Source organism: Onychomys torridus, chromosome 4, assembly GCF_903995425.1.
Source record: "Onychomys torridus chromosome 4, mOncTor1.1, whole genome shotgun sequence".
NCBI classification, from domain to species: Eukaryota; Metazoa; Chordata; class Mammalia; order Rodentia; family Cricetidae; genus Onychomys; species Onychomys torridus.
The window spans coordinates 77,099,134-77,112,295 of record NC_050446.1 but is presented as its reverse complement, the minus strand read 5'-3'; the positions used below and the strand labels follow the sequence as shown (position 1 = coordinate 77,112,295).

General features: G+C 46.6%; 1 protein-coding gene across 1 annotated transcript; it reads left to right on the top strand.

Annotated features, from left to right (window-relative positions):
• Positions 1–407: 407 nt before the first annotated feature.
• On the top strand, positions 408–2,928 carry Fjx1 (four-jointed box kinase 1). The gene has a single exon (XM_036185988.1). The coding sequence runs from the start codon at positions 687–689 to the stop codon at positions 2,040–2,042; it is 1,356 nt and encodes a 451-aa protein (XP_036041881.1). The 5' UTR covers positions 408–686; the 3' UTR covers positions 2,043–2,928.
• Positions 2,929–13,162: the final 10,234 nt, after the last annotated feature.

Genomic DNA, 13,162 nt, shown 5'->3' with positions numbered 1-13,162 from the left:
CATTCCCGGGAATTTACATAAGGCAGCGTGAATCACAGCAAGTGAGGTTGCAAAAAAAAGACTCGCCCTGATCCTTGCCTTGCAGCGCCTGGACTGCGGTGGGGGTCTGTCTGAAGTTTCCGGGAGAGCCCGCACAGTCCAAGCAAGGAGACTAGGCGATCACCCAACTCCCACGAGAGCCCTGGGCGCGCGGCTACCTCCAGGCCCTAGATTTGGTTTCTGCCGCTCCCGTTCCGACACCCCCGCATGGACGCGGCCAGTCCAGCTTCCACCCGGCCCCAAAGTCCTGAACCTATCGTGGGGCCACCTCTCGCTCCTGGAAGGATCGGTTGCCGCTTTAAGGGGAAGAGGAGGGGAAGGGGCGGGGGAGTGGGGGGCGGGGAGAGGCGGCAGAGGAGGGGGAGGGGGATCCCCCTCGCTCCCACGTGGTCTGGGCGCCTGTGAATCGCGCCCGCCGGAGGGTCTCACAGCGAAATACAAAAGCAGCTGGGAAGCCACGGCGAGCCGAGTTCCCAGCGCCCGAGCAGAGCGCTGGCCAGAGCCCCGCAGAGCTCCGCGGCCGCGATGGGGCTCCATCACCCGAAGTCCCGGAGCCAGTCCGCAGCCGGGCCCGCCTCACCGCCCGCACCCGGGCGCCCGGGCTTGGCTTGAAGCGGCGGCGGTGGCACCGGCGCGCCGGCAGGAGCATGGGGCGGAGGATGCGGAGCGCCGCCGCCGCCGCCGCGGGGCTCTGGCTGCTGGCGTTGAGCTCGCTGCTGACGCTGTGGGGAGGGCTCCTGCCACCACGGACCGAACTGCCAGCCTCTCGACCGCCCGAAGATCGACTCCCCCGGCATCCGACCCAGAGTGGCGGCCCCGCGCCCGAGCCGCGCTTCCCTCTGCCCCCGCCCCTAGCGTGGGACGCCCGCGGCGGCTCCCTGAAAACTTTCCGGGCGCTGCTCACCCTGGCGGCCGGCGCAGATAACCCGCCTGGGAGGCACCCGGACGATCGCAGGCGGCACGTGCCAGCCGGGCTGCCCGAGCCCGCGGAGCGCACGGCGGTGCACGGGGGCGTCTTCTGGAGCCGCGGCCTGGAGGAGCAGGTGCCCCGGGGCTTTTCCGAAGCCCAGGCGGCAGCGTGGCTGGAGGTGGTGCGGGGTGCCCGGGTAGTGGCCCTGGATCGCGGAGGCTGCGGACGCAGTTCCAACCGCCTAGCCCGCTTTGCCGACGGCACCCGTGCCTGTGTACGCTACGGCATCAACCCGGAGCAGATCCAGGGCGAGGCCCTGTCCTACTACCTTGCGCGCCTGCTGGGCCTCCAGCGCCACGTGCCGCCCCTGGCGCTGGCTCGGGTGGAGGCTCGGGGCGCTCAGTGGGTACAGGTGCAGGAGGAGCTGCGCGCCGCGCACTGGACCGAGGGCAGCGTGGTGAGCCTGACGCGCTGGCTGCCCAACCTCACCGACGTGGTGGTGCCCGAGCCCTGGCGATCAGAAGACGGCCGTCTGCGGCCCCTGCGCGACGCTGGGGGCGAGCTGACTAACCTCAGCCAGGCAGAGCTGGTGGACCTGGTACAATGGACCGATCTGATCCTCTTCGATTACCTGACGGCCAACTTCGACCGGCTTGTAAGCAACCTCTTCAGCTTGCAATGGGACCCACGCGTTATGCACCGCGCCACGAGCAACCTGCACCGAGGACCGGGAGGGGCGTTGGTCTTTCTGGACAATGAGGCGGGTTTGGTGCACGGCTACCGGGTGGCTGGCATGTGGGACAAGTATAACGAGCCGCTGTTACAGTCAGTTTGTGTGTTCCGAGAGCGGACTGCTAGGCGAGTCTTGGAGCTGCACCGGGGTCAAGACGCGGCGGCCCGGCTGCTACGCCTCTACACTCGCCACGAACCTCGTTTCCCAGAGCTGGCGGAGCTCGCAGACCCCCATGCTCAGCTGCTACAGCGCCGCCTTGACTTCCTTGCCAAGCACATTTTGCACTGCAAGGCCAAGTACGGCCGCCGGCCCGGGGACTTAATGGCACTCCGAGGAAGAGAGGGACTGGGGTATGAATGACGAGGGTTAGGGCTGTCTTCTCGGCCACAGGCTAGCACCAACCGGCCAACGCCCACCCAGTGGCCTGATCGCGAAAGCTGTCTAAAAACTTATGTTTTACCCACTTGCCCCTTTCTTTTCATGCCAGGCGGTTTCCTTTCCAAGTTCTGGAAGGGCAAACTCACCGAGGCGAGAAGTGTAACATTCCCTCCACCCAGCTTTTTAAAAGGATTCTTTTCTGTGCTTGCGTGGAGATTGGATCCGAAGAAACTGGCTGCTGGGGTTTGGCCCCCGAATGGCAGTCTCTATGGGAGATGCAGTCCATTCTTGTCGCTCCCCCCGCCCCACCCCTTCCCCAAAAGGAAAACTTCCGTTTGAGCCCTTGAGCTAATTCTGCTATTTCCTATCAACCACAGTGCGGGTGGTACCAGAGCAGGCTGTGACACGGGCTGGTGGAGCCCCCTTCCTGTGTTCTCCCTTTGTTCCAGCGCCACGATGGTGAGATAACTGTTCCAAGCTGAGGGAGGGACCGCTCTGGATAGGACAAAGAACAAGACTTCCCCGCCCCTGGGAGCCCTACTGGACCCCAGCGATTTGTCTGAGTCGTTCCCCAACTCCTGTCATTTTGGCCTGAAGGCTGTGAATTCAGGACTAGTTGTATGCAGAGTCAGTAATGAATTTCTTCCTGCTTCGCCCAGCTGACCAAAAATATGACAATGATGATGTTCACCAGAAGAAGAAAAAAATCAATTCCATGCACTTTACTTTGTTTTTAATTTTTTAGTAAGAGAAACTTTTTTATTTGACAGATTTTTGCCTTCTATGTATATATGTGCATAAATTGTGGTGTAAATAGACTAAACAAACTTATATTTCAATAAAAGGGAGTTTAAAGTTTAGAATTTAATTCCCATAGTTTGATCTGATTGAGGTTCCTGATCTCATCTGCTTTTGGAATAAGGTTCGGTTTTCTCTGGCTAGTGGGTGTGCTTTGTAAAACAAAGGATGCAGATCCACCCCCTTTGTGGTTGGGGTTGGGGAGTCGAACAAAGGCAAGAGTGGATTCCCAGTCTTCACTCAAATGAATCCTAAGACTAGAAAACTTGAGTTCCACCTAGAATGGGGAGGAAGGGAGCAGGGAGAGGTGAGAGAAAGGTGCTCCATTTCCTAGCAATTGAAACTGATAGGAAAGGATTTCACTGTAATATACTCCTATATTAATCGCTTGGTAAATAAGATAGAACCAGATGTGCAGACTGAAACATGACAAATGCCACCTCTTAAACCTCACTGCAGTGGTCACATACTGCAGGTGATTTTCAACGTTATAGTTACCGTACAATACAATGTGTGCAGAGAATATGCTGAGCACATATTGCAAACAGGTAGAGAGTGTTATAAATTAATTCTGCCTTTTAATCTCTGGCATACATTCCACTGCATCCGAGGCATAATCTCGAACATCTGGACTCCTCTGGTGCTCTGTGGCTATTGGGCTGCTTTGGGGGGTAGTAACTGCATGTCCTCTCAAGCCAGCCACTGGGATAAGAAAGGGTACAGTAAGTACTTTACTACATGACATTTGGATTGTGGCCTTTGGGAAACTTAAAATTTAGAAAATTTGGATTGGTATCTGGTCCCAAGTGACCTTGCCTATTAACTTTTTCGTTTAACGATCTTTAATCCAGGCAACTTTTAGTTACAACTCTAATAGCTTTTTATTTGACTTGCATTTGTAAACCTGGAGTTTTATAGACCCGAGAAAATATTAAGTCTCTGTGGGTTCCCCTTCTCACTCAGCACTGTAGCGTAGTGTAGTGTATCATTTAACTATTTAATACCAGCCTTGTGTTTCCAGTGCCTTATTCTTTAGAAATTCTTTAAGAAAAATACAGTCCATAAACTGTGGTGTAAGCCAATGTTTTCCAGAGACTAAATACAGAATGTGCTGATAATGGCGAATACATCTTCTTTCAAGACACGGTGAGACCTCTGATAATTACACTTTTGAAAAAGAGACATTTTCATTTCTGGTGATTAATAACCAGGAGACTTGCTGTTGAAGTAGTGGAGGCCATTCCAAGAGAAGGGTAGATATTAGGCCACTGGCATTTTTCCTCAACCTGTCTTATGGAGGGAAACAAAGAATAGAAATCAGTTTGGAGTTTCACCGGCTGCCCAGGAAATCCACCCTGCTGTGATACAGCTTCCTGGGGCAAGTTCTGGGCCAACAGCATTCTCCACATTCTTCCTGAGCTTCAGCTCCAAGCCCAGACTTGACCATGGATAACCATGAACAAGAAACAGAGCATGATGTAAAGGGTTCTTCTCAGATTCTCTAGTGAAGCATATCTGCCCGTTGGCAAAATCGGTTTAATTACATGGTAGCATTGTTAAGGGAACCAAGGCCTAATTATAGACAAAGGGCTTTAACTGTTGGTATTCCTTGTGGCTAGCCGGTAGTCTGGGGCACGGAAAGATCCATTAACATTGAGCTATGGTCAATGAATGCTCCTGGGGATAATTCATTTTTGAACTGGAGATGAATTGGAAAAAGGAATGGGTTCTGCAGGGAGACTATAATCTGAATTCTGTCCCTCACATAGTTACCTTTAGCACATCATTTAACTTAGTTCTCTCATCTGTGAAATGGAGATTCAGAGTACTGTGGGATTTAAATGTTAACATATAAAACATACACGTAAGAAGCATGTTTAAAAAAAAAAAAATTCTCAACTCACATTCCTCTTAAAGGGAAAAAACCCAACTTTTTCCTCCTTACACTCCAGAAAATTTCTACTTAAGTTCTTTATCAAAGCCAAATCTACCTGTTTCCAAGGTCAAGATGAGTTTTGACATGACACTTCTACAATAGTGTTTGTAGAAGACCTTCTTCTAGCACTATGTAAAACAATGGTTCAGTCAGCCAAGGGCACAGGTTTGATTGCCACGTGGTTTTAAGTGGGTGTTTTTAGAAACCAGCATACCCTATGTACCAAGGCAGCTGGACTAAAGTACCTGAGAGAGATTTAGAAGAAGAAGAAAAAAAAATGTAGATGGCTCATTGCAAATCCATCACCACTTCTGGAAAGCATCAAAAAGTGATGAATCTTTGCAAGAATAATCCTCTTCCCAATTTCTCCTGCCAAGAGAAAGCAGGCAGTTGACCTTTCTCCTTGAGTTTGACTGTTGATTAATTCACTCTGTCGGTGACATAGTTCTAAACTCTATTAAGTATGCTCACCGTCCTGTCTTCAAATCAGAAAGAAAAACAAATTATTTTAGCACATCTCGACACTTCTCAGCCTTCTGACTACAACTGTAGCTAGGAAAGACCTCTGCAACCTAGAAGCTGGTGGTGTGAACTAAATGAATAAATATTTACGGTATTTTCAGAAGAGTACCTGGCACACGGGAACCACAAGAGGGATTTATTGACGTGGTAGATTATTCCTCCTCTGAGTCAAAACCAGAGACACTTGGAATGCCAGGCAAGATCCTCCCACAACCCAACCTTATCATTGTGAGGACAAAACACTTTATACAGCCTAGAGTGCATGAGTCTGGGAAGAGACACCTGGAGCTCCTGGCTGCCAGCAGTCCACTGTTACTGAAGATGCCCTCTCTGATAGAGTCAGCATAGGGGCCGCCCTCTTTCTTACTAGGAGGCTGTGGTTCTATTCTTATGTGGTCTGTCAGCTTCGGGGAGCAATGAGCTGTGGAATTATCAGGCTCCTCAGATATCAGGAGTTATTTCTGAGTCATGGATCATCTGATCTTGAGTGCTAATTTGCCCCTCCGTGCTTCTGCCTCATCCCACACAACCACTGATCACAAGTGGCTGAAGGGCAGAAGGAGTGTAAGAAGAAGGAAGGAAAGCTCAGTGGCTCCGGAAGCACCGGAACTGTTCTGGGAAGGACCAGCATGTCAGATGCCGCCGTGACATGAAAACCCCATTAGTTACTGTTCTCAATACCTACCCAAGGCAACCTAAGGGAAGGAGAGTTTATTTGGAGCCAGGGTCTTAGACGGGAGTGTGTTATGGAAGGAAAGTCATGGCGGCAGGGCAGGTGTCACATTGTGTAGGCAGTCAGGAAGCAGCGAGACATGCATCTGGTACTCGGCTTCCTTTTTCCTGTATAGACAGTCCTAAATCTCAGCCCAGAGAACCATGTTGCCCACACTTGGAGTGGCTCTTCCCTCTTTTCTAACCTGGAAACATCTTCACAGACATGACTAGGTGTTTGTCTCCCAGGTCATTCTGGATCCTGTCAAGCTGACAACCAATATTCACAGAAGCCAATCACCTCCAAGCACGTTTTGCCGACTAAAGTTTAATGGGCAGGATTCTGGGAGTCGGGAGACCCAGGCTCCTTCTGGCTTGTGATTTGAGAAAGTCATATTCATCTTCGCTCTCTGGCTCCCGTCCTCCTACATGGAAGAAGGTGTTTGATGACTCCATTAGTTTCCAGAATCACAGCATGAAATCCTTTACATGTGATCTAGGACAGACAGACAGATGGACAGACAGGCAGGCAGACAGACAGACAGACACACACACACACACACACACACACACACACACGTCTCATCAAACAATACCTGTGACACATTTTTTAATGTTTTTCTCATTGTGCTCTGCCCTCTCTCGCGCCTCCCAATGCTACCTGTAGCCCTCGAAATCAATTTCCTAACTGATCTGAGGAGCACAGCCTAGACAACACAAAACACTGGCTGATCTCGTCACTAAGCTCCTTCCCAGCTCTCAGACTCTGGGGGAACTCCATTTACAACCAGTTTATAACCCACTGCATTTCCCCCCAAAGAGAATACCAATAGACTTCAGTGTTTTAGACTGAGAAGAAGACGACAGGGCTTCAGTCAAAGTGTAGTGGAGAGAACCACGCAGCATCTTCCACAGGGGCTGCTCATAAACACTTCTAGATGTAGGAGGTAACTTCTCATCTGCTCTACGCACGTGTGAGAAAATAATGCTTAGGAGTTACACATACACACACACACACACACACACACACACACACCCCACACACACACACACACCACACACACACCACACACACACCACACACACACACACACACACACACACACAGAGTTCTTTGCATCTCTGTTTCCACGCAGCCCAAGGACGGCTCAGGAGGACAGTTCCTTTTCTATGTATTCATAAAGATCAGATGTAAGAGCCATAATTTTTTAATGCGACTGGTTCACCAGTTTCTCTTTCTGTGTCCTGCTGTGGGGGAAACTGCATTAATAAACTACGTCTCGATGCTGCCTCGCTGGAGTTTTTTTCTCTGCAGGACTCCACCAAATATAGCAAAGGAATGCTTATCTTATTTATCTTTTCAACTTGATTTCCACTTCAGATATGTCTTCTTGGCAGTTTTCAATTTTTCTCTTAATGGCACTTTTTTTTTTTAAAGAATAAAGAACTAATTGTTCATTGAGGAAACAACCACAAAAATTATCCTTTTCCTCCCTTTCTTGGGTGCCATATGGTATCTTTTACAGTTTTAATAGTTATTTTATTTCCCTTCTAGAAAAGTTAAGTAGCTTACAGAGCTCTCGTTTCTCTAGTACCAGCTCACAGAGTCTACTCTGCTGAGAAATTATGGGTTATAATAGAAACATGTCACTTTTAAGCCAACGGCTCTAGATTCTGCAGCTGTCTCTGCCTGCTGTTTATAGCTTCCTGGAGATGACTTTTTCTTTAATATCCGTTAAAGACTTTGTCCCATTCTACAAAAATGCCCTGAAAAGGTAAGATTAAGAGACTGACCACAGCTATGATCTTTCTTCTTGAAAGTTGTAACTGTGTATGTGCAACATAAAATGGCAATTTTAATCATTTTTATTGTATACTTTATGGCATTATGCATACTCATAAATTTGTGCAACCATACCACCATTTCTAGAACTTTTCCATCAATCTCCAAAAAGTAATAAAACAAAACCATAAAGCAGTAACTCCTTATCCCTCCCCTCCTCTGCCCTCCAACCACCTTTCTGTCTGTATGAAATTACCTGTTCTTGATAGCTCCCTTCAATGGAATCACCTGGTATTTGCTCTGTTTTTCCTTTACATCCATGGCCACTGTCTTGTTCATGGAGGTAACGTGATAGAAGTGACACACTAGTTTTAGAAACTGGCTAATTGCATTTGAATCTCATTTCTACCCCATAAAAACCCCAGAAGTTGAGTCAAATTGAGAACCTCCTCAGGCCCCTCTGAAAAAGCCATGGGAAGATGATAGCATCTCTAGAGTCTTTTTCAGCTCTAGAAAAACAGTTACAGATGCCGGTCATATTGTGGGGTTAATATTGTTCCTGGATTCCAGTCTCATGTCCATACCTGTAGAGTAAATGGCCTTTAAACTTTCTAGTCCAGAGCCATAAGCTAAGCACTGTGGGTTCATCAGTGAACCAGATAAATAAAGAATTTGCCTTTGTGGAGCTTAGACTCTAGAAAGGACATGGGAAATTGTCTAGCAGAAATCAGATGTGATAAGCAAATCACAGTAGAGAAAAGTGCAATGTGACTTTGTATTGTGATGTCTTAAGCTGACCTAGAGGGAAGTCAAAGAATGTTGACAATTTAGCTTTGGTTTTTTGTCTTTGAAATTTAGGGCAGTGTTGGCAGGGAGGATACAATATGGGATTATCATCTTAGTGCCCCCACAAACAATCTATAGCTATTCTGGGGACCAGACTACTAGAGGGCATGGTCTCTGCTGCTTCTCTTGGGAAGCTCAGGGTGCCCTAAACTGCTGGTTTAAGTTTTTCCAGTAGATTTTATTTGTTGTCTTCAACACGACCTACATCTAGATATTAATCTTCCCAAGGCTGGGTGCTTGGAGAGGGAATGGTAGGAATTAATATCAGGGGGAAATTAGGACTGTCAATAGTATTAATAGCTACTTTTGCTGACTGCATATTAACAAACAAGGCTTTGTGTTACACGTCTCGTAGAACCCTGAGGATTAGCACTGACTGGCTATTTCTTTTGCAGATTGGAAAGGAAGGTTCAGAGGAAGTCAAGTGCTCCTATGGCTGGATGGGTGAGGGGCTCTGTCTTTTTTTTTTCTTTTTTCTTTTCTTTTCTTTTTTTATTTCTTTAAATTTTATTTATTTATTTGTTTGTTTGTTTGTTTTTCGAGACAGGGTTTCTCTGAGTAGTTTTTGGTGCCTGTTCTGGATCTCACTCTATAGCCCAGGCTGGCCTTGAACTCACAGAGATCCACCTGGCTCTGCCTCCCCAGGGCTGGGATTAAAGGCATGTGCCACTGCCACCTGGCCAATGGGGGAGGGGGGGACTATGTCTTAAAGACAAATTTCTCTAGTACCAAATGCTTTTTCTCACTTCCCCTTGTTCCCCACATCTTTAATTAGTCTTCTAAAACTGTGTTCACATGCAGACCTTCTCTTTGTCTCTGCTGTCCTTTGATTCCATTATGATGTTTCTATATATGGCCTGTTGCCTTTGCTTTTTTTGATAGGAAAATTAGGTGCTTCTCAAATCTAAAAATTTCTCTGTGTTTTTTCAGTCTAAATAAATTCTGAGTCATTGTCTCCTCAATTATTTCTTCCTTTTTTTGCTCTTTCAATTACCTTCTTCTAGAAATACTGTTGGGCATATATTAGGTTGTCTTTCCTCCTCCTTTGTTTGTTGTTGTTTGTTTGTTTGTTGTTTTTCAAGATGGGGTTTCTCTGTGTAGCCCTAGCTGTCCTGGAACTCACTCAGTAGACCAGGCTAGCCTTGAACTCACAGAGACCTGCCTGCCTCTGCCTCCAGAGTGCTGGGATTAAAGGTGTATGCCATCATGATCCTGTTAGGTTGTGTTTCTGTTCTCCATGACCCAAATGATTTCACATCTTTTCATCTCCACCTTTCTGTGATGCCCACTGGGTGTGAAGATCTGTCTCTTGATAACCGACTCTTCTCCCATCATCATCAAAGCTACTGTGTAATCCATCTCTGAAGTTGAGATTCATCAGTTTCAACTGAAAGATGTTGCTCTTGTGTTTCCAGAAGCTTTATTTGTGTTGTTGTTTTTGTTTTTCCAGGACTTCCTGGCCATTTTTTAAAATGTTTTCTTTTCTTTGTTTTTCAAGACTTTCTTTAATGCATCAGTCATTCACAAGTGTACACCTGATTGTTCTGGTGTCTACAGTTCTGGGAGGGTCCTGTTGACTTTTAGAGTCCCCTCATAAAACACAGTCAACTTTAAATTTTAGGTATTCAGTGAATCAATTTTTAATGTACATATGTTGCATGCAATATTTGGGAAGTGCTCATATTTAAAATTACATGTTATATTTCCGAAATGCAAAGTTACCTGGGCACTCTCTTTTGTTCCCCTAAATAACACAATCTGGTGTTTAGGGGCTTTGTGTTTTGTCCTTTGAGGCCATTAACTCATCCTGGGGAAGATTTTATCTGTGAGATTCTTTGCTTTCTTTGGATTGAAGAGAAGTACTTCTCAAAATGTTTTCATTTCTTGGGTCAGGAACCTCAGGGTTGAAACCAGAACTGGGCCTTTTAAATATTTTGCCTGGTGATTGAAGTCCTTAAAGTCCTACCAGGAAAGAGAAATTGAAATAACAAATAAAGAGGATCCACAGTGGGGGATGGGGTCAGAGACAACTTTTCCCAAGCCAGAGTCCAGATAAGAGAAACAATCTTCTTCTGTAAGATGTTAGCTTTTTCCTTTGAGGATCTTGGCTTTGAGGGAGCCTTAGACAAATCCAACTTTCCCTCTAGCTGGGGCACATTAAATCCAATCTACTAAAATCATGTGCATGCCTGTGTGGTGTACACACACATACACACACACACACACACACACACACACACACACACACTCAGAGCAGACCCATTTTCACTTCACATCTATCATTACGACTCTGGTTCTCTCTTTGTTTTGAGGCCCTGGGGAATTTCCTACATTTTTATGAGTTGAGCTCTGCATTTAAGAAGATGTTTGCTATATTTTATAAAACATTTATAGGTGTTTTACAGAGGGGAGGTTTTTAGGTCATGTCATTTGTCTTATCGCTAGAAACGAAGTCCACCTGGGCATCAAATCCTGCTTGTCCTAGTCTGGTCCTTACTTGAGGATGAGATGCCCTGTTTGGTTATTCAGAGATTGCCCCCACCACAGAAACATTTACTTTAATAGGATTTGACCTGAAGTAATCCATGAAACAAGTGACCTGGGAGACAATAACAATTTCTGTTCTGTTTGCCACTAGCAAGTCTGAGATATGAGCTAGGTAAATGAGAAAAGGTGAGAGTGGAACCAAGAGGGAAAAAAAAGAGTCCATGTGGCAGAGCTGCTCAAGATGCTGCCTTTGCCTCTGGTGCAGAGAGCCCTCAGCTTGCCCTTCAGGCAGCATCCGAGCCCACACAGTGAAGCGCCGCTGCAGAGGAGAGAGCTATTGCCTCGATGGGCTATGTCTAGGATTAAAAGATGGTCAAGTAACCCCAGGGAAAATGACTTTTCATTTACAGTCAGCTTCCTGCTCTGGCTGCAGCTCCCAGTGATGCAAAATCCAGCCACCGCCACTTGATCTCTGGCCTCTTGACACTGAAGACCACACTCTGCCAACCCCTCAAAGAAAAACAGAGCGATTGACATCACATATTGAATCTCAACCTTGCATTTCCAGAGGCAGAACATTTGGCTTCCTCATTTTGTGAGCCCCTCTCTAGTGACCTATTAGCAAAATCAAAAAATGCTAATGAAAGGGGAGGTTAAGCATCTTTGACTTCTCAAGGCATTGAGCTAATAAAAAATCAAAAAGAGAAAAAGGAAAAAAAAAAGAAAGAAAATGTTGCTGTGTGGCCCTCTTCTTCTCCACCTTTGTAATTGGGACTCATCCAAAGTCTCTCTGAAAAGTCATATTCATGACCCAGACCCACATAGTTTGTGCCTTTTCTGACACTATGGTGCTATACACATGACTAGTGCTGTAAAAAGTTATTATAATGATTCTGACATAGCAACTCCCGATTTGGTGCTCAGTGTGAAATCCCTATTGGGTTCTTTTCAAGGGATGGTTATGGCCCAGCTGTGTTCCTTGAATACCAACCCAGTTATGTTGGCGGCAACACTGTTGAAATATTTCTAGTTCACGTAACAAAGTTCTATCACCCCGAATCACCAAAGTGCCTTTTCTCCTTTGCCAGCCACTCGCTGCAAGCCCCTTTCCTGAACAGGTTCCCTATACTGTCCAACAACGTGACACCTGATAGGATAACATTCTGAGGATTCTCTCGGACAGAGCCCCAGCACGAAAATAAAAAATAAGTTCTAGTTTCTCCTTTTACAGTTTGAATAGCATCCCACACCTATAAGATGCAATAGTACAGATCTGTGTACCTGTGGCACTGTCATCCTAAACCTAAAAGTTTCTCTGGTCCTGCTCGGCCAGACAAATCTCTCCCAGCCTCACCCCGAAGCCGCTTGGTCCCAAGAGGCTTTTATTATTTACAAACTGTACAGCCTATGGGGCAGGCTTCTTGCTAGCTAGCTTTCATCTTAAACTAACCCATTACTATTAATCTATATATTGCCATGTGACCATGGCATTACCAGTCAGCTGATATCTTGTTGCTCCTTTGGTGGTGCTGGCGTCTCCCCAGACTCTGTCTTTCTCTTTCCTGTCTCTCTCCTTGGATTTCCTGCCTGTCTCTAAGCTACCTTACCACAGGCCAAAGCAGCTTATGTATTAACCAATGGGAACAACATATATTCACAGCATACAGAAAGACATCCCCCAGCAAGTCTTTTCTGTTTTGCTCAAAGCCTTCATTTATTGGGCAAATATGCAGTGAGCATGGCTGTTCATGGCCTGAACAGCTCCCAGATGTTTGCTTTCAGTCAGACACTATGTTAGGTGATGGAGACAAGTGAGTTAACTAGAAAGACAGTTTCTAATCTTCTGGAGTGTGGAATCTGGTAGAGGTGACAGACATTAAGCAAATCATTACTGTAATAAATGGAATGACAGGAAAATACATGGCCCTGTAAGAGTGCTAATAGGGGACAACCTCACATTGGAGGGTGAAGGATGTGGCATTTAAACAAAGGCCAGAGCAACGAGCAAAAGTCAGCCAA

Bases quoted from the DNA above. Each gene is read 5' to 3' on its own strand.
- Fjx1 (XM_036185988.1), top strand. From the start codon at position 687: ATGGGGCGGAGGATGCGGAGCGCCGCCGCCGCCGCCGCGGGGCTCTGG.